Source organism: Leptonychotes weddellii, chromosome 6 (assembly GCF_054177405.1).
Source record: "Leptonychotes weddellii isolate Sample4059 chromosome 6, ASM5417740v2, whole genome shotgun sequence".
NCBI classification, from domain to species: Eukaryota; Metazoa; Chordata; class Mammalia; order Carnivora; family Phocidae; genus Leptonychotes; species Leptonychotes weddellii.
Window position 1 is genome coordinate 95,396,153 of NC_138374.1, and position 24,005 is coordinate 95,420,157.

Below are 24,005 nucleotides of genomic sequence, written 5' to 3' on the forward strand. Positions count from 1 at the left end.
GAAGACCAAAATGTCTTGAGTTCTGTATATGCCTGTGATTCCCATCCTCACCTGCACACTAACAATATTTATCCAAAACTAACAGCAATTGTGTGTATGTTGAAGAGCATGTGAGCGCAGCCCGTATCATGCTTTGTAAAAAGATTGTTTCCATAGTCAAGGGTTTCACTGATACACGGCAGACTCCTTGTAAAGAATCAACAAGAAACTATTTCCTTTGGGACAATTTGGCTCAAGGTGAACACCCAAAGGAACTGGTCCTCTTTTCAAAAGGGCTGAGAGTTCAGTCACTAGTTTCTTTGTGACCTGAACAGGCGAGGAGCCATTCTACACAGGCTACCACCTGCTGCTTTGCAAGGTAAACCAATGGGTGTGGCCACAATTTGTAACCTGCTTCTTTTCTACAGTTCTTTATGTCTCTTTATTTTGTAAAAATATTTTGTGACAATGTTTGGTTTGGTATCATTTTGAGTGATTCTAAACTTTGAATCTGGGGCAATTACCACAAACTGGGCAGTTATATATATTGTAATCAATCCAGGCCATTGTTTCCTGGGCAATTTTTATTAAAATCTTTTGAATTAATTTATGTATGTATGTAATCCCTACACCAAACATGGCGAATTCATGACCCCAAGATCAAGAGTCAAATGCTCTACTGACTGAGCCAGCCAGGGACCCCGTTCCTGGGCAATTTTATAAACAGAGAGCCTGCTGATTAAAATGACAACCATTTACTGAAGCAAACATTTATTGCGCCTGGAGCTTCCACCATGGTGATTCAAAAGCAGCATTTGGAAATAAGGGGGATGGGAGACAAGGACCTTCAAGGAAACCTATGGTTCAGGCAAGCTTCCTCACCTAGTAGTTGGACCAGATTAGGATGCTTGATTTCCTTCATCACTGCAGCTTCCTTCAGGAACTCTTCCACCTCCATGGTATCTTCCTGGAAGGGGGAAAAATAAGAGAAAAACAAAAAACAAAACAGAAGAGGGACAAACCCCCATTTTAATCATTTGAGTCAACTCACAATCCTAAAACTACAGCTTTAAAAGGAGATATCTTTTGAATATTTTAGCAGATTACTTAAAGAAATTTTATCAGAACCTAATAATATGCTCCAGAGACATCCAATTAAGAAAGAAAAGTATCCCCAAATCTATCCAACATTTGAAACTGGAGTGAAAATTACCAGGGCAAGCAAAATTCAGCCACCACATCCCATCACAACTGAGACCTGGGAGACCTGGATGGATAACTCAGTGCTCTGATAGTTTACTTCCCTAGATAGCTCAGCCTTCAAAAGAGGAGACAGAAGAGTTAGCTGTTTACATATCTGTCTTCCTGACAAATTCCTTAAGGAGCAATACATGTTTACAAAGCCATGCATATTGTCTCAGACTCAAAATATGCTTAATAAATGTTTGCTGACCAGAACTGATCACACTCATAGCCAAAGAGCAGCCCTTACACACGATACGCCAAAGCTACAGAGGTATATGGGAGATCTTCAGAGAATGGAATGAGTGACAACACTGTAATTGGACTCTAGGCTGCTTAAAGAAGACAACGGCATCAGGAAGATTTCCATGACTATTAGGAACAAGAGAAGTGATCTAATCTCAGAGAGATGGGGGAGCACAAGGCAGAGAGCTCAAGGACAGAAGAGAGCCCGTGATCCTTGAGCACTGCATGAACAGTGCTATCCAGCAGGGGTCATTCTCAGGAAGCAAAACAGCTTGTTTTGCATTTATAACTTAGAATCTGCTCCTAACCTTCCACTAAGCCTCCAGAGACCGGCCTTCCCCGCATGGGGTCTCCCTGCGCTGCGGTGAGTAATCTGCCCCCACACTGTCAGCCGTGGTACGAAGGTTAATCATCAATCTGCCGATGTGCCTGGCACCGGTGGGTGGAAAGCATTCCAAAGTTAAAGAAGGGCACACTCCTATTTCCAAGTGATTCAGCACAAAATAAAAAAAAAAGACTGGAGACTGTAATTCTCAGCAACCCACCTTCAATGTTTTCACAGCAACCGTAAGGCTGTATTTCTTCCAGACGCCAACATAAACTTCTCCATACTGCCCGCCCCCAAGTTTGTGCTTCATGGTAATATCCGTTCGTTCCATTTCCCACTTGTCATGGATGGGGGACACACCATAGACTGTGGGCTTATTGCACTTGGGCGCTGGGTAGTGTAACGTCGTCACCAGCCCGTCGGCCACCGTGGAGTGATGGTGCACGAGTTCGGCCAGGGTGCTAAAGCGGCTCTCAGCAGTGACGTACACCTGGTGAGGCAGGCGGGAGGAAAGCTAAAGCAACTTGAAAAGAGGTCAGAAAACCGTTTTCAAAGCCCATTAATTTCACTGGTCTGAAGATACGAAGATAGGAGGTCACCTTACGGAGGTAAATGAAAGAAGTAAATGATGATGGGAAGGGGAAACACAGAACTTAAGTTTAACCTCTTTACACCACTCTTCCCGGGTTTCCTAAAGAAGCTCGGGGGGGGGGGCGCTTCCAAGCTATCTTTCTGGATCATCAAGATCCACCCAAGATCATGGGTCTTCAAATATTTTGAAGCAACAAGACTGTGAAACCCAAATCCGTAAGACAGAGGCAGAGATGCTGATTTAAGTAGGGAAGGGGAGAGACCTGGCCTCTTCTGAAAGGCCATGAAATACCAACTCAGAATCTTGTACAGAACATAACTCGAGAACCACTGGTTTCCATTTTTTTTGGTAGAAAGAGAGTATTTAAGGATCTTACAATTTTTACTTAATTAGGATGTGCTTTTGAGTAGCTAGGCTGTTAAAAAAAGAGCCACAGTTTTATATCCGGGTTGTTAACAAAACGGTAATTTGTGACAAGTAATTAAAGTATAAAAGCAGTCTTTGAACCCTATCTCCCAAGGGAGCTAGCTTACTGTTTTTTAAAAAAGAAACTTGCGTTGTATACAGAAGAACACATAATACATGCAGAATTGATGATTTTTACAAGGTGAGCTCACCCACATAAACCTCTCCCACACCAAGAATTATAACACTACCAGCACCCTCCCAGCTAAGCTATTCACTCCTTCAAAGATAACCACTCTCTGGACTTCTAACACCTTACATTAGCTTTGCCTCCTTCTGAACTTACACAAATGGAATCATATTATGCATTGTTGTGCCTGCCTTTCTTTCATTCCACTTTTCTTTATTGTGATGTAATTCACATACGATAATATCCACCATTTTTAAGTATACAATTCAGTGGCTTTAATACATTCACAAAGTTGTCCAACCATCACCACTATGTAAGTCCAGAACACTTCCCATCAGCCTACAAAGAAACCCAATACCATCAGCAGCCATTCACATTCCCCTCATGCCCAACCCCTGACAATCACTAACTCCTTTCACTCAGTTTTACATGTGTGAGACTCACCTACGAATGGGTCAACACACTTTTCTGCAGAGGGCCAGAGAGTAAATATTTTAGGCTTGTGGCCATAGTGCCTCTGTCATAACTACTTAAAGCTGCTGTAAGAATGAAGAAGCAGCCATAGACAATACGTAAACAAGCAGGTGTGGCTGTGTTCCAATAAAATTTTACTTACAAAAGCAGGCAACTGGGCGGGCCACAGATTTTTGTCAGAGTGTATACAGCAGGACTACATTCATTTTTTTGTTGTATGAGATTCTGTTTTATGAATACACAATTTATTAATTCATTCTGTTGTTAGACAATTAAGTGCTTCTAATTTGGGACTATTACAAATAATGCGACTACAAACATTATGTACATGTCTTCTGTACACATATGCACTCATTTCTGTTGGGTATGTAACCAGAAGTAGAGCTGCTAGGTCCCTCCTACATTATCACTTATCTGATTCTATGTGGTTTCATCAGGAGACAATATGTCTGTAGGGTGATGCAAAAGGGAAACAATTAATAATTATTTCCTACTTTGTAGCAGCCATTATGTTTTAAGGAAATTATTCCATTTAATCCTCATGACGATCCAATAAATTGGGATGAGAAATTGAGGCTTAGAGTAAGGTCACAAAGTTGACAAATATCAATGGTGGAGGTACCCAGCAAACCAGGTCTGCTTGCTCTTGGCAAAGCCTGTGCTTTCCCCTACTATGCATATTACACAGACCGAAAGAACAGAACAAATGACTCAATGTAAATTTACTGTTCAACAGAACGGACATAAACCTATGCTTCACAGTTTATAAAGTAAAACAGCTCCATTCTAACACAACCACTCTACAATGGTTGGTCTTTCCAACATGTACATTGCTAAATGGCTGATTAATCTATTTATAGTAACATACATTACACATCAATCCCAGTCTCAGAAGCCCAAATGCTTACTCTGTGAACTTTCTGGTAGAGATTATTATAATTTTCAAATATCCAAGGCTTAATTTGTCAATTCTCTACTACATATTGGATGTACCTATATATATCTGTATACTGATGACGATTAGAACTGCTAACTTATACAGCAGTTACCTTCATCACCTTCAAATCTACCTCATCATTAAACTATTAATGCAATACTGTTTTTAATTCCCATTGCCATATTCTTTTGGAAAGAGTAAGCTTTCACATGCCAAATGGCCCAAATTCACATCAGTGATTATTTTATTTCATGTCTGACAGAAAAACCATATTCTTTAGTCATTCTGAGTATTTTTTCTAAAGAAGAGCCAGTCCACACCTACAGGCGGTGCTGGCCAGTCTTACCTTGCCATCTGTGGTGGTATTGATCCTGTAGTGATACACACGCCCCTCGTACCTGAGCGAGATCGACAGCTGCCCGGGGCTGCTCTCGCTTTCTCGCACCAGGAAACTGCCGTTGATTAGACTGCTGAGTAGGTACTCTGCTGCACTGCGTGACACGGGTCCATGGTACCAGGAATGTTTCTCCAAGCTGTTCACTGGGGTGATGTAGTTGCTTGGCACCCAACCTTGTCCATTCTTGGAGCGAACTTCACTCCACTCACCATTCTGGTTATAACCAAGGACTCGCAGCTTTTCACCTAGCCAGGAAGTCATCAGAGTCTTAAGAGAAGATGTTAGGGCTTTACCTCAAGCAGCAGCAGTCTATTGTCAAACTCAGAACCCAGTGAAAAATCAATCACAAACTCTTATGGCAACATTTTTTTAAAAAACAATGAAAACAAACTTGGCTGTTCATCATATCCTGATTGATCACTTTAGCCTGTAGCTTAAACAGAAGCAGCCTAGTTAGGAATAACCTTCTGGCATTTACTAATGGTTTTTACACCAACTAAAAAAATGTCTTTAGGAAACTCCATGTGTGGTATAGTACGGTGGCATACAAAGATAGAAAGGTTATGAACCCATAAATACAAAGACAATGATGGTTGCCAGAGGGGAGAGGGTGGGGCAATGGGCAAAATGGGTTAAGGGGAGTAGGAGATACAGGCTTAAATCCCTTTAGAGAATGAATAAATCACCAAGATAAAAGGTACAGCAGCATAGGGAATATAGTTGATGGTATTATAACAGCATTGTGTGGTGACAGATGGTAGCTACACTTGAAGTGAGCACAGCATAACGTATAGAGTAAATCACTATGTTGTATACCTGGGAGTAATGTAATATTGTGTGTCGACTATACTTCAGTTAAAAAAAAGACAGAAAGGTTATTCTGGAAAATGACACAGTCTCACCCCTCAAAAAAAATTCATTTTTTTTCTCATAACAGTTTGTCAAGGAATATATCTTATATATGGTTCAATGTTAATAACAATCAAGGTTTAGGGATAAGAAATATGAAATACAAAGTTACTTCTAAATTTCAGTTGGCACCGAGTCCAAAAAACCATTTATGTAAAAAACAAAAAAATAAACAAGAAAACAAAACAAAATAGAAGCACAGAACATGCTTTCAGAAAGAAAACTGCCTGGGGGGCAGGCAAGTAGAACTCCCAAAGCACATTCCAGGACTCAAGTTTTAACAGTTATAGTTTCCCAACTTCCCTCCCATTCCCCATGAATATGAGTCAGTCCTATTCATTCCTCTAAAATTAGTATGTGGGAAGGGAAGCTGACACTGAAGCTGGAACCCAAGACAAGTTACTCAGAATGTCTTTGCTTGCTATCAACGTCAATGTCCTTGATCTCTCTGTTACAGTTGTGAACACCAACTTTAAACTCCCTAATATACATTTTGCCCCTAAACTTGCAACTCAGACAAAACAGGAAAGGATAAGAGATATCATTAGTAACAACTAATAACCTAAAGAAACGCTATAAGGCCTTAGGCCCTTATCTCTGAGAGATGCACGCCTTCCTACAGAGTTCACACCTACTTCTCAGTGTCAGCAGAAGAAAACCAAACCAATTAAAAGCACATGGCCCACTAGTTATCAGGCAAAGGCCACTGAGGAAAAGCTCAAAATCATTATTCTGGCAGTCATCAAACTTTTCCAGCAACCCACAGAAATGTTTACCAGTGGGAGCTGATAAAGTTACCCTATTATATCTCACATTGACACCTGGATGTGAGACATTCAATGACAAAAACCTAGGAGTATGTACTCATAAAATACAAGTATGTACAGATAGATAAGTGTGTGTGTGTGGTGTGGCTGCGGAAATGCACCAGTGCACAGATAAATACTGCCCAGCCATATCTGCAGGAAAACAAAAACAAAAAACTCAGTGCTACTAGAAAAGCTAAGTAAAACTTGTTCCTCTGTAGCTTTTCTCTATTGTACCACAAGAACTAGAAAAAATAGACATCAAGTATATCATTGTTGCCTCCTTACAAATAATTGCTAATGGCAGGTCATCATAAGTAGGATACAGTCAAAAACCCCAGGTTTTTGTTTGTTTTCCTCCCTTTGGAAGTTAGGAGGAGAATTTCCTACTCTGGAAGTTGTGAGTACCATGGAAATTGACAAGGGTATGACTAATGGGATGTACTGACAAAGAAATGTTGGGAGAACTCTGTTTTGTAATTCAAGCAAAAAACAATCTCAAAGAAGGAACTAAAATAAGTATCGTTATTTTTCAAATATATTTTCTTGTCCTTTAAAATAATAGCTTTAGCATGACATCATTTTTTTTTTTAAGATTTTATTTATTTGAGAGAGAGTGAGAGAGAGCATGAGAGTGGAGAGGGTCAGAGGGAGAAGCAGACTCCCCGCTGAGCAGGGAGCCCGATGTGGGACTCGATCCCGGGACTCCGGGATCATGACCTGAGCCGAAGGCAGTCGCTTAAGCAACTGAGCCACCCAGGCGCCCGCATGACATCATTTTATATCAATAAGAACCTGATAGAAAAATCTGACATTTCATGGGGTTTAAGACAAATCACTGTTCGCCATGAGAGAACAAGAATCCCAGCCCTTGAGCTGCACACTAGCAGTTGCCATAACTGGTAACTAAGGTATCAACAGACTGTCTTTATCGATGTTTCCTTGGTGACTGAGCTATCTTGGAAAATGGTGACATGAAAAGCGTATCTAGGAAAGAATGTACTGAGTCACTGCTTCACAAACTTCTCCACTGAAGTATTGATAAAGGTAAAAGAGTGTGCTGTAGCCCAAAGAGACTACTGCACAGTATAAAATTCTTTGAAATCCTGTTTTATCCTAATACTTTGTGTAAAATTTTCCCTCAATGCATAAACCTCACACACATACAAATACTACCACCATCCCCCCCTGCAAAACCACCCAAAGTCTTCAAGTAACTTGACACTAGGAGATCACACACATTGCTTTTTCTACGCCTTTGACACCTCCTGGCATAGGTTTATGTATGTGCCTCACACCCACTATGGAACACATCTCTACCCCAGTTTGAGTTACAGGTTTCTGCTCTTGATTAATGTGGCTGGATTTAAAAAATAGATGCATATAAAAATTTTATAAAAGGGTAACATTCCCTGAATGGAGGCCTATCTTAATTTGGTATATTCACTCCCATTTAATACCTCATTCTGAACCGTACAAAAAAAAAAAAAAGGTGTATGTTTGACAAATTATCATTTAAATTACAATTTCACTTAAGTTAAAAATTATCCTGAAATAGGAGGAGGCTTTCATAGGTTCAAAAGAACAAGCTTAGGCAGATTAGCAATCCAATTCAAGGACACAATGAGAATGTCCCATGCTGCTTTCATTTTTTTTTTTTTTAAAGTAATCTCTACACCCAATGAGGGGCTCAAACTCATGACCCCAAGATCAAGAGTCTCACACACTACCGACTGAGCCAGCCAGGACCCTTTCTCATAAAAGTTCCACATTTTCTTTGTTCAAAAAACTAATAACGGATGATTTTACTTGGTCATGTTCTTAGTCCTCCCTTTTATAAGAATTTTCTACTGAAATAAACTACTACTCTCTTGAGAGCATTAGTACAATAGAAACCCTTCCTATGGCTCCTTTCACTAACCCATTTAAACAGAGATGAGAGATCTGTCTCAGCCAATGCTACTCAAAGCAGGTCCACAATAAGACACGACATTGTGCCAGAATATGAAATCACTGGACTACTTTCTTCTTGTTGAAAGTCTTGCTCCAAAAAAAAGAAAATGTCAGCTGAACTAAATAGTAAGTACTATGCTTAGTGATGTAGTCAGTTTACATATGGGGAACAAGTACTTAATCTTAACAATGAGGACCGGTAACGAACTGTTCTCAGACAGGCAGTCAGCTCAGGGACAACACTGAGTAGCACCCGGCTCTGGCAATATGACTCATCTTAGCCACAGCTCCATGAGAAGAGATGTACAGTAAACCTTACTGTCACATAAGACGAATGCTGGCATATTACAGAGAGTACTGAATCCTGAGAATGAGAAAAGTTTGTGTATATACCGTGTGGTGCTTTTTCTAAAGTACTTTATCTCCTCTTACCCTTAATAAGCCCTATAAAGGAGACAAACTAACACTATCCCATACACAGGTTTTTTAAAAAACAGAAACAAAACAAAACCAAGATAATGAACCCCAAAGTATTTGGGCCCAAATCACCTAATTTTAGTCAGAGACAGAATCTAGAACAGACCCCTTTATTTCTGAAGCACTAATGAAAACTGAAAAGTGAAGCTCACCTTTAGTGATGCTGAGTGTGTTATCACCACTGGCTACAAAATCGTAAAGTGCAACAAAGAGATTAGGGTCGCTCTCAGTGGCTCCAAGTAAGTTCTCCTTGGAGCTCCACCTGATGGCTTCGTTCAGTGCCTGGGGTTCAACATCACAACCATAGGGGCGGTGCAAGGCTTCTGAAAGACATAAAGAGAGAAAGGAATTCACGGTACGTTCAACAGTTAAAAATTCACTTGAATTCAGTACGTACATAGTATTCTAGCTGCTGGCATGTATACACCGACAGCTCCAGAGTGGAGAAGAACTGTATAATATGGAGCCATGAAGAAAGAGCAAACGGCACTGTCTCCTAAGCTTCAGAGAAGTCTACTTGTTGAAAATGTAACAAGACAGAGAAGAGATCACAAAATGAGCATTTAGCCGTGATTTATATGTACTCATCAAAATCAGAAATAGAAAAAGCAGTTTTCTCAAAATGGAAAAAAAAACCTCAAAAAATGGCAATTCGTTTTATAAAACATATAGGCTATTTTGTGGTGGTGGTGGTTTTAAGTTCTGTTTTATAAGTCCTCCCAAACTACCCTTCTTCCCTGACTCTCTCCACATAAAACAAACTGTGGAAAAGATAACAGAGACTTTAAGAAATATGTATATGTTGCATAAATCCAGATCCTCCACTTACATATAGAAAAATTACAGAAACAGGGCTTCCAGAAAAAAACAAAAATACTAAAATTATCTGTTAAACAACAGAAAAATGTTTTGGCTTTATACAAATATTCTTGGCACTCCAAAATACCTTTGTATTACTATGCACTGTCTAGAATGTAACAGCTTCCAACTGTTGTTTTAAAAAGTTTTTACCTTATTTTCTTTTCCTAGGTGGTACATTTTTGTAAGTATCTTGAGAACTTAATTGAAGGCTCTAGAAAATATCACCAACAATAGCCATTTGAGTATCTACCATGTGTAAGGGTTGAAGCCTTGTTAAGACCTGGTTTTTTCCTCAAGGCTTTATGGGTTCCTAAATTTAGTCACACTACACAAAATGGGTGACCCCTATAAAGATCACCTGCTTCTTGCAGTCCAGGTCACTTACACAAAAAATACACTGTGTCTTCAGTAGTGATTTGCTCGATCACAGAAACTGTTTATAGCGGCTGTCTGCCACTCTCCAACTACCTATTGTGACGTAACAACACTTTTCTAGCATCTCTCTCTCTCCTCCCTCCCCACTCATTCTTAATTTAAAATTGACTATTATATCTGAAGGAGAAAAACCCTTGAATCTGTGGTTTTATTTCTTTTCAACCCCACCCCCTCCTCTCCATCTCTACTGCCAATGCCTCAGATCCGATCCCCACCATCTCTCACCTGGACTACTGCCTCCAGTCTTGTCTCCCTCAAAGCCATCCTCCACACAGCTGGCAAAGTGATCTATTTAAAACAAAAATTTGACCAGGTCACTCTTCTTAAGATTCTTTAATAGTTCACCATCAAGCTAAAATCTCTTTAATGGCCTTCAAGGTCTTTTCTAATCAGGTCTCTCTACCTACTTCTCCTGCTTACATTTCCCCCCTCCAAACTTCAAATTCTAAACTTCAACATACACCATGCTTCCTGCTTTTTTGTGCCTTTGTTCACATAGTCCTGGCTACATAGGATGTGATCTCATCCCACCCTTCTTTTGACTGGCTCACTTCTCCTCATTTTATAATACTCAGCTCCAACGTACCCTCCCCTAGGAAGCCTCACATCCTCCCTACTACCTGTATACACTTGCTGCATTTGGACCCTCTATCTTTATCTTTACAATCCTCAACTGATGTTTATTTCCCAAACTTTACAATATACTCCTTAGCATGAGAACTGTATCTCTTTTCTAGCAAGAGTTACATACTATGTGTTCAGTAACTGCTGACTGAATGACCAAATTATACAAAAATATAAGTGATGGGAAATAGTGAGATGTATTTTAATCTTAAAACAGCATTAACCAATGTTTTAAAAATGGCTTCATAACGGTCTACAGAAATTCCTGCAGTAGGTTGGATTGTAATTTTCCTAATAGTTTTAGAGTTCACTTCATCACATTCCTTCCTCCTCTTAAAAGGAATGTATCTTTATAATTTCAGAGCTAATTTTGTTTCCCATTAAGAATATTATGACAGGAGCGCCTGGCTGGCTCAGTCGGTTAAGCGGCTGCCTTCGGCTCAGGTCATGATCCCAGGGTCCTGGGATCGAGCCCCACGTCGGGCTCCTTCCTCAGTGGGGAGCCTGCTTCTCCCTCTCCCTCTGCTTGCCACTCCACCTGCTTGTGCTCTCCCTCTATCTCTATCAAATAAATAAATAAAATTTTTAAAAATATATATATTATGACAAATCTGAAGGTATGCCCAGATGCCCTGAAAAGTTAATATGAATCAGATGTATTGCTCCTTGTTTAAATGCAGTTACAAGGAATGGAAACAGCTGTACTATGTACTAAGATAACCAATTAGGATTACCAAACAAAACACCATATTCTATGATACATCCTTCAAACAAGTCACATGTACTATGTTTCTCTTTATGCTTGAGAAAGTATCCACTCAGAATTTCCATGGGGCTACAAAATGCCAATCCTTTATTAAAATGAAAAGAACTGCCAAAAAAGTATAGAGAATATTTTCATACTTATTAGATTCTATGCTGAGTATCACATGATCCTCACTAATGTTTCTTGCCAATGATGGTGTTAACATTATAATGTTTGATAACAGTTCAAGTACATGTTCTTCTTTTTGGACAGAAGTCCCCCTTGTTTGAGATTATAAGAGGAACAAAAATCAAGGGTAACAAGAATTCCTGTACTATCAATGATGAAGTTAGAAACAATAATTAAGCAGATACTGAAACTAACTCTTAAATCCTAGCAGGCCAAAACCAGCAAATGCCATACAATTATACCTTACTTTGTGAAACCCAATATATAAACACTTAAGGTTTACAAAACTAATAATTTTAGTGAACATCTACTATAAGTCATTCTGAGCTTCAGAATATAAAGATTATAAATCACCAATAACACTATTTGGACTTAGAAAAAAACACTCTCCGTTCTTTCCCCAAATCTGCTTCTCCCCCAGAATTTCCCATCTCAGAGGCAATTTCTTCTTATCAGCTGCTCAGGCCAAAAACCTTGAAGTTTGAATACAAACTTCTAGCTATAAGATGAGTAAGTTCTGGGCAACTAACATATAGCACAGTGATTATAGTTAATAATACTGTATTATCTACTTGAAAGTTGCTAAGAGAATAGATACTAAATGTTCTCACCACAAAAAAAGAAATAATTATGTGATGTGATACAGGTATTAGCTAATGCTGTGGTGGTAATCACTATGCAATATGCAACTATCAAATTGACACACTGTACACCTTAAACTTACAAAATTAATATGTCAATCAGATCAATAAAACTGGGGGGGAGGGGAACACAAAAGGAAAAACCTTGGAATCACTCAGGACTCCTTTTTTGCATCCAATCCATAAGGAAACCCTCTTGGCACTGCCTTCAAAAACATACCCAGAATCTATCTGCTTCTCACTCCCTCTACTACTACTACTACCCTGTTACAACCATCATCTCTCTCCTGGGTTTTACCACACTCCTGATTTCCATACATCGAGCCTTGTTCTCTATTCTCAACACTCCAGCCAGTTTTTAAAGCATAAGTCAGATTGTGTTACTCCTCCACAGCAAACTCTGGTTCCCTACCTTAGAGTAAAGAGCAAAAGCCTTATGAGAGCCTGCGAGGCTCTTCACAGCTTGTCTTGCCCATACCTGCCTACACTCCCTCCCCCAGTTTACCTCATTCTGGACACTGGCCTCCCTGCTATTACTTGAACAAGGCAGGCACCCTCCTGCCTCAGGACTTTTGTACTGGCTATTTCTTCTGTCTAAAAAATTCCTCCCCCAAGACATTCACTTCACTCAAATGTGACCCTCTTGGTACAGCATTCTCTGACTCTCCTATTTTAAATTGGGGCTATTCCTGACAACACTCCCACCTCCCGCCATGTCTCCTTCCCTATGTTCTCTCCATAGCTCTTATTACCACAAACGATATAATTTACATATATTTATGTATACTATCTAACTCCCCCCAACTAGAATATCAATTTTATGAGGACAAGGATTTTTGCCTGCTTTATTCACTGATAAATTCCAAGCACTCAGAATAGTGCATGTATATAAGAGTCTCTCAAAAAGCAATGAATCATGTGTACTGTTATACTCACATGCTGTACCGCTATGAGAGGACAGAATAGAAAACAAAACTCTGGATCAAAAAAGGTTTCAGAGAAGAGAAGGCATTTAAATTAGATGAGCAGGAATTGTGCACTGATGACAGAGTGACAGGCTGTCAACGTGCAAGGACATGTCTACGACATGCGATTCATCTGTACTGGAGACAAGCTCCATCAGCTCAAGGGAGGTTTGTTAAAGGCAAGTTCAGCTTCTTAAAAACCATGTTATTTGAAAAAAGGCAAAGAGCACAATTTGATGTAAACTTAAAAAGATGTATATAGGCCAAACAATACTGTACATTTCTCAAATATACAAAATAACAAATACAGGATAAAAGCAATTTTTGAGGCCAAAGTACTAAAAGAACCATGACTTGGAAAACAATCCTTTTTATTCCCCACTCCCTGTCTTCCCATTCCTGCTTCTATGATCTTTTTGGTCAAGTCAACAATCTTATTTCCTTCCTTTCTTCTTTCTTCCCACTCATGCTTTTGTTCTCAGAGAACTAAGGGTCAATTTCCTGTACAATCCGTCTGCACAGGATATCCACTTAAACACCATCCTATCCTCTAGCACCAAACAAAAGGGAAAATGTTTCAAAGACAAAAAACAGCATAACATTTTCCTGAGGCCAAGAATGAACATGTATTAAATCATAAAGAATTGAAGAACTAAATGCAGAAGAACAAGCTAAGGAATAAAGGCAAAAAAAAAAAAAAAAAGCCTATAGGAAGGGCAAGTAAATGTCACAGTGTTATCCAGTGGGTCTAATCTATGCTACTTTCCTCATCAGCTTAAAACAGACACAGCTGGATGATTCAAATGTACTGTACCCGCACAAATGCAAGTGTGAAGGCTGGGAATGGGTTTTTATGAACAATGTGAAGTGACTACTATATATTCGGTGCCTTAGTGGGTTAGTCTTTCATTAAATGCTGTTACTGAGGTAGATCATGGACTTAAGATGAGACAACAGAAGACTTGATTTTCACTTATGTAACACAGGACCCAGGTAACAGAAATATGACTATTGGGGCGCCTGGGTGGCTCAGTCGTTAAGCGTCTGCCTTCAGCTCAGGTCATGATCCCAGGGTCCTGGCATCGAGCCCCACATCGGGCTCCCTGCTCGGCGGGAAACCCGCGTCTCCCTCTCCCACTCCCCCTGCTTGTGTTCCTGCTCTCGCTGTCTCTGTCAAATAAATAAAATCTTTAAAAAAAAAAAAAAAAAAAGAAACATGACTATTAATTAAAGGCAATTTTATTACTTTTCTTCTGATAGACTTGCAAAAGACAATAAAAATAAGGCAAAACATAGAAATAGCAGTTTGTACAAAGTATATTATCAGGATTAAACAAGTTAAAATCCTGAATAAGACTCAGACTCAAATCCAGAGATAATTCCTAAATTTAATGTTTAATTTTATTAAAAAACACTGTCACCAATTAGTCATTCAATAACTTTTATCATTTTAATTAGAAATTTGTCAGGTAAGTAACTGGAGAAATAAATTAAAAAATTTTTCAGTTGAGGCATTCATTTCCAAGCATTTTACAAATCCTTATCTTGCCCGAATTCTACTTTATCTGATTGCTTATTCTCTAAGAAACTACTACTTTTTAATACCTCTTTTAAAAACTATGTAAAGTGGTTAGATAAATCATTCAACAGTTCTCAATATAGCTTAAGTTCTTCATATCAAGCCATATATATCTTAACACCACAAAATATTACCTATTATTCACTTGTTCTTTCTTTCAGTAAGTTCTTACTGAGATCCTACTATGAAATACCAGAAACAAAGCACATAAAACTTCACTGGCCAACAATGAGGACAGTAACGGAGAGAATTTTTCTGAAATCTCCATTCACGCTTGACTGCTGTGATTATCTACCCTCCCCCAACCTATCACCTCCGAACCATACCTGTCAAGTTGGGTACAGCAGTGTCTGAGGCCTCACTACTACACAGGCAGCAAAGCGACGACGTGTCCTGATCTCTGCCATAACTATTAGGTGGAAGCAGGACTGTTCCAAGGACCATTCCTCTGCCCAGAAGCACAAAAGTTAAACTGTTCTGTGTAGAGAAGTCTTAGAATTCCACTCCCTGACAAGCAATGCCACATGCATGTGGCGTTTACTCATGTACTCAGTGGCCACAGGGAACCAATAGGAGGGTAAGCATTTACAAGTCCCCAAGTGGGTGGAGAGTAACCTAAAGGAAAATGTCTAGTAATCAGCAAAGACTGAGTCAGAACAGGGTTATTCAGAACAATCTCTGGGAATGTTCTGAAAAAATAAGTAAAATAAAAAGCAACACACGTAAGAGTCACAAATAATAAAGTATGTAGGGATCAGTCAGTACATATTGATGGGATTTTGTTCCTAAATGGATGATGAAGTAAGCCTGTAGAGAAAAGTTTCCTTGGAGAAAACCTGTTTACAATAAAACACCAAATACACTTTTAAAAAGAGGAAACGCCCTAAGGAGACTCATCTTTTGCATCACTTAAATTAGCTCAAGTAACCACAAATCCAAAGTCAAAGAAATAGTTACAATTTGATTCATGAGCACAGAAGCCAGGAAATAACTGCCTTCACTAACGTTTTGGCTCTACAGCTTAATACAGTTAAAAATATGGCATGAAAAAAAAATACGGCATGATTGTGACAACATGGATTGACCTAGAGGGTATTATGCTAAGTGAAATTAGTCAGACTGAGAAAGACAAATACCATATGATTTCCCTTAAATGTGAAATCTAAAAAACAAAACAAACGAATAAACAAACAAAAAGCAAAAACAGACCTATACAGAGAACCGATGGCTGTGGGGGGGGGGGTAGGGGTGAGGGGTGGGCAACACAAGTTTCCAGTTATGCAATAAATAAGTCACAGGGATGAAAGGTACAGTGTAGGGAATACAGTCAATGTCACTGTGCTAGCACTGTGTGGTGACAGATAACTACACTTGTGGGGGGCACAGCATAGCATATAAACTTGTTCAATCACTATGTATACACCTGTAACTAATGCAACATTGTGTCAATTAGACTTCAATTTAAAAAATAAAATTTTAGGGGTGCAGCTGGCTCAGCTAGAAGAGCATGTGACTTTTTTTTTTTTTTTTAAGATTTATTTATCCATTAGAGAGAGAGAGCGTGAGCAGGAGGGGCAGAGGGAATCTCAAGCAGACTCCTTGCCAAGCGTGGAGCTGGACACAGGGCTTTATCTCACGACCCTGACTGACATCAAGGTCCCTGAGCTGAAAACAAAAGAGTCTGACGCTTAACCGACTGCACCACCCAGGTGCCCCAAAAGAGTGTGCAACTCTTGATTTCAGGTGGTGAGTTTGAGCCCACATTGGGTGTAGAGATTAAATAAACTTAAGATTAAAATAAAAATAAATTTTTAAAAATAAATAAAAACATGGTATGACAGTGTTGAAAACTTCTGAATGTTAAAACTTTTAAAAGCAAATCTTTACTAATACATAGGAACAAAGTTAAATAAAATGTAAAAATCTGAAGATGAGAGTACCTTATTGAGAATTAAACTAATAAAATCTGCAAATAATACACTAAGTTATTTAGTGGTATTATCTACCAAAATAACACAAGAATGTTTCTAACTGGGCGCCTGGGTGGCTCAGTCAGTTAAGCATCTGCCTTCAGCTCAAGTCATGATCCCAGGATTCTGGGATCAAGTCCCACATCAGGCTCCCTGCTCAGCCAGGAGTCTGCTTCTCCTTCTCCCTCTGCCTCTCGCCCCTGCTCGTGTTCACTCTCTATGTCTCTCTCAAATAAATAAAATCTTAAAAAAAATACTTCTAACTGTCCAGCTAAGAACACTCATTGATCAATATTTAATAAGCACCTACTATTACCAGCCACTGTGCTACGTTTCAGGTCCATAAAGGAAACAGGATAAAATTATAATATACCAGGACTGAAAAAGCCTTCGGTAAAGTTGAAACAAAATTATAACGTAACCTTAGAGAAAAAGAATGCCTCTGACGTAGGTAATTATTAATAGCTTAAAAAAAACAAAGCTCATACTTTCAATGAAATTAACCTTTTATAAAGCCAGTACTGTTAACATCATGGGAAAAGCAAGAGTTAAATGACTAATGGTTACCTCAATTAATGATTCAGTGTTTCAAATACCAGGTTGAATTTCTCCTTCCCTAGATAATCTTTAAAAATATAACGGAAAGGAGCTCCATAATCCATATTCTATACATACCTATATTCCATACCATATAATTTACTAGTCAGTAAATCTGCTCTTCAAATTACCAATTAATAGTTACAAATCAGAAAACTATAAAAATTAAGACACTACAAAAGTATAATATTATAGAAAATAAATATTTTTGTGATTCTATGCTGCTTATAACGATCTAAACCATCTAATAGCTTTTAAACACTTTAAAGAATAAAATGAAAAAGAATGCAGGTAGGGGGTGTCTGGGTGGCTCAGTTGGTTAAGCGACTACCTTCGGCTCAGGTCATGATCCTGGAGTCCCGGGATCATGTCCTGCATCGGCTCCTTGCTCAGCGGAGAGTCCGCTTCTCCCTCTGACCCTCCCCCCTCTCGTGCTCTCTCTCAAAATCTTAAAAGAAAAAAAATGCACGTAAAACTGATCACCGAAAATTGATATGTTTGAAACCTAGGAAGATTGAACTCAACACTATTAGAAAGACACTTTTAAATTGTTTTCAGTTTATAAAAGTGACACGTGTTCATTATAGAAAATTTGGAAACTATAAATAAAAAGACAACACATCACCCACTTCTACAGCCCCATTTGTTATATTATTAAAATAACATTGATACCTTTGCATTTAGCCCTTTTAATCTGCATGTTTCATTCATTCAGCCAATATTTCTTGAGTGGCTAGTATGTGCAAAAAGCACTTCACTAGGCAGGAAATATGAGGTGCTAGGCAAGAAATAAAGTCCATAAGAGATGAAGATTACGGGGTAGGGAGGAATTTCACTACTTTAAAGAAGGTGAGGGGCGCCTGGGTGGCTCAGTCAGTTAAGGGTCTGCCTTTAGCTCAGGTCATGATCCCCAGGGTCCTGGGATCAAGCCCCTTGTCAGGCTCCCTGCTCTTGCTTCTCCTTCTCCCTCTGCCCCTCTCCCTTTGCCCCTCCCCTGCTCATTCTCTCTCTCTCAAATAAACAAAATCAAGAAGAAAGAAAGAAGGAAAAAGAAGATGGTGACACTTAAGCAAACGCCAAAAGCAAAAGAAGAATCTAAGCAAGGATAATGTAGCAAGTGCAAAAATCTGAAAGCAGGAAAGAACTTACTTGCCATGCAGAGGAAAATGCAAAGTGTGGCTGTAACTGAGAAAGTCAGAAGAGAAGCATGAAAAGAAGTTAGTAAGACCATCCTGACGGTCAGACCAAGCCCATAAAAATTTAGGATTCTTTTCCATGTACAATGGAAACCCATGAACAGTTTTAAGGATGGAGATCATATGTTCCAACTCCCATTTTGTAAAAGACCACTCTGGCTACAGGGTGAAAAAAAAAATGGATTAGATAAGAAACAAAATTAGAAACAGGGAGATATGCAGCAGTTCAGGAATGGGTTCAGGTTGGCTTCGGAAAGAATGGTGTCATGAAGACAATAGTCGAAGAACTTAAAAATCCGGTTTACAGATGGAACTGACAGAGCTTGCAGATTACTTGGATATAAAATAAGAAGAGACAGGGTAAAAATAAAGAATGGCTGCCAAGCTGCAGGCTTGAGTGAATGGGCAGACGGCCATGTAGTTCACTCAAAAGCAACAGCAGTATAAATCAAAAGTTCCACTGTAGACAAGTAAATGTGAGGGAGATAATTAAACACCTTGATATATAAATCTGTAGCTCAGAGAAGATCCTGGGCTGCAGACATCAGCATATAGACGGTATCTAAAACCATGCATCTGGATGAGATTACTTAGGGAGACTAGAGTTAGATGAAAGTGCAGGATCATGCTTATTGGAGAACCATGACTGGAATTCTACAGATTTCTCGTCTGAAACCATGGAGGCTAGAAAGAAGTGAAAAAACATTAAGTGCTTAGAGAAAAAACCGTCAACCCAAAATTCTATGTCCACAGAAAATATCCTTCAGAAATGAAGATGAAATAAAGACATCTTCAGTTAAGGGAAGAACTTGTTGCCAGTAGATCTGCTCTAAAAGAATTCAATTCAGACATAATGGAAATTTTACCAGTAGGAAATTTTGGAACATTAGGAATAAAAGAAATAATGATGGTAAACAACAGACTATTGAGTTCTTAATATATGATAGTTGAAAGCATACAGTGTAACGCCATCTGTAGGGACTTCTCAATGCATGTAGATATAATATATGACAACTATGTAACACAGTGAAAGGAAGAATCTGTAAGAGGGCAAGGTTCCCATATTTCACCTGAGGTGGCAAAATACTGAATCTAAGTAGTGTGAAAAGTTCAATATGTATACTGAAATCCCTACAGCAACCACAGGAAAACCTATACAAAGAAATACAGCCAGGGGCACCTGGGTGGCTCAGTCAGTTAAGCGTCTGACTTTAGCTTGGGTCATGATCCTGGGGTCCTGGGATCGAGCCCCGCATCGGGCTCCCTGCTAGGAGGGGAGTCTGTTTGTCCCTCTCCCCCAGCTCATGCTCTCTCTCTCTCCCTTAAATAAAGAAATACAATCTTTAAAAAAAGAAAAAAAAAAGAAATATAGCCAGAAACAACAGATAAGTGACTATGAATATTAAAAAGACATGTTAATAATCCAAGAGAAAGCAGGAAAGGGAAAGAGAAGAAATAACAGAAAAATAATATGGTAGACCTAAATCCAAGCATATCAATGGTTAACATTAAATGGATATGACCTAAATATAATTATAAGCTAGTTTGTCATAATAGATATGTATGATCCAACTATAGGCTATCTAAAAGAAACTCACTTCAAATATAACCATAGAAGTAGGTTAAAAATAAAAGGATGAAAACTTATGTCCACAGAAAAACCTGTGTATGAACCTTCATAGCATTATTAATAATAGCCAAAAGTGGAAACAACTGAAATGTCCCATCAATTAATAAGTGGATAAATAAAACAGCTCAGCAATAAAAAGGAAGTACTAAAACATGTTATAACATAGATGAACCTTGAAAACATGCCAAATGAAAGAAGCCAGTCAAAATGAACACATGTTGGTGTGATTCCATTTAGATGAAAGGTCTAGAATTGGTAAATCCATAGAGACAAAGTAGATTAGTGGTAGCCTAGGGTTGGGATGTGAGGAGGAATATGGAATGATTGCTAATGGCTATGGGGTTTCTTTTTGGGGTGATGAAATATAAGAGTAGACTGTACTGATGGTTGAAGAACTTTAAATACACTAAAACCACTGAATCATACACTTTAAATGGGTGCATTTTATATGTGGATTTAAACATTAGCATTAAAAAACATTATGCTATGTGAAAAAGGCCAGGTTTAAAGTCTACATATTGCATGATTCCATTCATATGAAATACTCAAAAGAGCATGTATATAGAGACAGAAAGCAAATTAGTGGTTACCTGGGACTGGGGTAGGAATGCCAACTGACTATAAAATAGTACAAGGAACCTTTTGGGTGATGGAAATGCTTTAAAACTGGATTGTGCTAAGGGTTACACAACTATGTACATTTTTAAAAAATTATGTATCTTTTAAAACTTAAGTTTTAGGAAATATAAATCATAGCTCAATAAAGCTATTTTTCTTAAAGCACAAAAGGTAAAAAACAAAAAGCAAAATCAGACTTTTGTTCTCTGAAAGATATTGTTAAGAATCAAATGATAAGCCATAGACAGGAGAAAATATCTGCAAGTTATATGTCTGACAAAGGATATAGATCCAGAATATATCAAGAACTCTCAAACTCAACAGTATGAAAACAAACCACTCAATTAAAAAATGGATAAAAATTCTCTTCAAAAAAGATAATAGAGGAATGACAAATAAGATGCTCAACATCAGCAACCATTAAAGAAATGCAAATTAAAACCACAATGAGATACCATTACACATGTATTAGAGTGACTAACTTAAAGACAGTAAGAATACCAAGTGGTAACTACAGATGCAAGCCAACTGGAACTCTCATAAATTGCTGGGGGAAATGCCAAATGGTACAGCCACTCTAGAAAGCAATCTGGCAATTTCTTGTAAAACATCACTTAAATGACCCAGCAATACCACTCCTAAGTATTTGTCCCGGAGAAATGAAAACTTACATTCAAACAAAAACCTATATATAAATACTTATGGCAGCTCTATTCCTAACCACCCCAAACTGGAAATAATCTACATGTCCTTTAATGGATGGATGAACAAACTGTAATACGTCCATACAATGGAATACCACTCAGCAATAAAAAAGGAATGAACTACTGATACACACAACAACCAGAATGGATCTCAAAGGCATTATGCTGAGCTTCCCAAAGACGCTGGTATTGAAAGCATACATTCTGGGGCGCCTGGGTGGCTCAGTCATTAAGCGTCTGCCTTTGGCTCAGGTCATGGTCCCAAGGTCCTAGGATCAAGCCCCGCATCGGGCTCCCTGCTCGGCAGGAAGCCTGTTTCTCCCTCTCCCACTCCCCCTGCTTGTGTTCTCTCTCTCACTGTGCCTCTCTCTGTCAAATAAATAAATAAATAAATAAAACTTTAAAAAAAAAAGGAAGCATACATTCTCCAAAAGACAAAACCACCGTGGTTGCTAGGGGTCAGGAGTAGGGAAAGTGTAACTACAAAGTGAGCCAATGGACATCTGGGGAAAATGATATGGCTATTCTGTTTCCGGAGAGTGGTGGTGGTTATACATATCTATGCATGGGCTAAAATTCACAGAACTTTACATGCCCCAAAAGAGTTGATTTTACTACATGTTAGTTAAAAAAATTTTTTTGAAGTTCAGGATCCAGTACTAAGCCCTAAAGAACAGCCACATTTAGAGAGCAAACAGAAAGAGAAGTCAGCAAAGGAGACTAAGAACAGTCAGCAAGGAAGGAAGAGAAAACACCAAAGGCTGAAAAGGGGGACTGTATGCGGAAGGAGGGAAGGATCAACAGGGTTAACTACCGCTGACATGTTAATAAATGAGTACATAAAAGTATTCATTGCTTTTATAAGCTATATATCAAAAATTTCCCCATATTCTTATAAATCTTCAAAAGTCTTCTTTTTAATGGTTATATATATTTCATCTTGCAGAGGTACCACAATTTCCAATAACACTTACATGTACCTAGTTACAAGTCACCTAATAATACCTATATGCACTTCATACCCCCAATTTTTCTCTGATTAACATGACCTCATTAGAACAAATTTTCTAGTCAAAGGAAATTTCAACACTGAGTGGATACATATTTCCAAACCACTTTCCAAAAAGTTTTACCATTTTACACTCACAACGGTGTATAAATCTTCATTTCACCAAGGTGTTTATATATCTTTTTTTTTTATTTTAAAGGCAAACAGTAACTTGTTAAATTCACAATTCACTTCCCATTTCTTTTGCTAACTACACAGCAACTTATTCCTTATTTCTCATTTCTTTTGCTGTTTATGTTTCCTATTCTGCAAGCTGTTAGAGGCACAAGCAGTAAATCAAAATAAACAAATGGGAAATATACAAAATATAACTTCCAGTAGCACTCTTACCTCTAGAAATGACAAAGAAAAAATTCTGATTCTTCCCTATGTAGGCCCTCAATTTCAAACACCTCACAATTGGAGCTATCATTTTTATAACAGCATGTATTCTTCGAATGGGTAGCCACACCAGATGAACTATCCCCCAACAGCCCACCTATCCCTTTTCCTATCAGCATCAGACAGACAGCAGTACAGAGTCCAGTGCACAGACAGGTACTTCTAAGACAGGGGTCTTTCAAGTAGTATTTTGGGATGGAATGGTAGACCTTAAAACATGTTCAATTCCATTATTATTGAGATGAAGAAAACAAAGCTAGCGTCAGAACCAGATGATCTCTAGGGTGGCAGCTGCCACAGACCTGCCTGCTATTAACCCTCGCCCCTCAGCCTCCCAACACAGCAGCTGACTAGAATTCTAAGAAAGCACAGCACCAATTCCATGTCATGCCACTTCACTCTTAGTTTTCATCTCCTTACCTTTCCTTTTATGAACTCAAGGCTTTAGGAACAAAAATTGGCTTCTCATTACAAAAACCAATCCCTAATGTTTTTTTGTATGTTTTTCTTAATCCAAGAGCTCAGGCCCTCTATTAAGTAGCCCTGGGCTCTGCCATTCAAAAAGTGAGGTGTCAACTTGGTTATTTACAATATCTGAGCATAAAATCTTCATTCATAAAACAGGAAGAAAATGGTTAAGTACTTTTACGGAGTCCTTAAGTGAGATTAAACGCATATAAAGTGCTTAGGGGAAAACCTGATACCATAACTTAAAACTTTAGTTCGTTCTGTAGTCTAAAAGGGGTGCGTTCCTGCCTGGAAAAGACATCTATTAAAAGATAAGAATAAATGTGTTGGGTTTGAGTTAGATGATCTGTACAGCTAATAAGAAGTCAAAGGTACAGAAAAAAAGCAACTCTAAACTT

At 38.6% G+C, this 24,005-nt stretch overlaps 1 protein-coding gene across 8 annotated transcripts in view; it reads right to left on the reverse strand.

Moving 5' to 3' along the window:
* Positions 1-24,005, reverse strand: part of ABL2 (ABL proto-oncogene 2, non-receptor tyrosine kinase) — a 103,117-nt gene that overhangs the window by 17,523 nt on the left and 61,589 nt on the right. For 2 of the 8 annotated variants that reach the window (XM_031029022.2, XM_081824676.1), the window contains exons 2-6: positions 10,457-10,519; positions 9,088-9,258; positions 4,740-5,035; positions 2,013-2,285; positions 862-946 (exon numbers count right to left, since the gene is read on the reverse strand). In XM_031029022.2, coding sequence (XP_030884882.2) covers positions 862-946; positions 2,013-2,285; positions 4,740-5,035; positions 9,088-9,258; positions 10,457-10,519 — 888 coding nt within the window. Of the gene's footprint in view, positions 1-861; positions 947-2,012; positions 2,286-4,739; positions 5,036-9,087; positions 9,259-10,456; positions 10,520-15,300; positions 15,459-24,005 lie in introns of those variants that run through there. The other 6 variants (XM_081824678.1, XM_081824681.1, XM_081824677.1 and 3 more) reach the window with 5 other exon arrangements.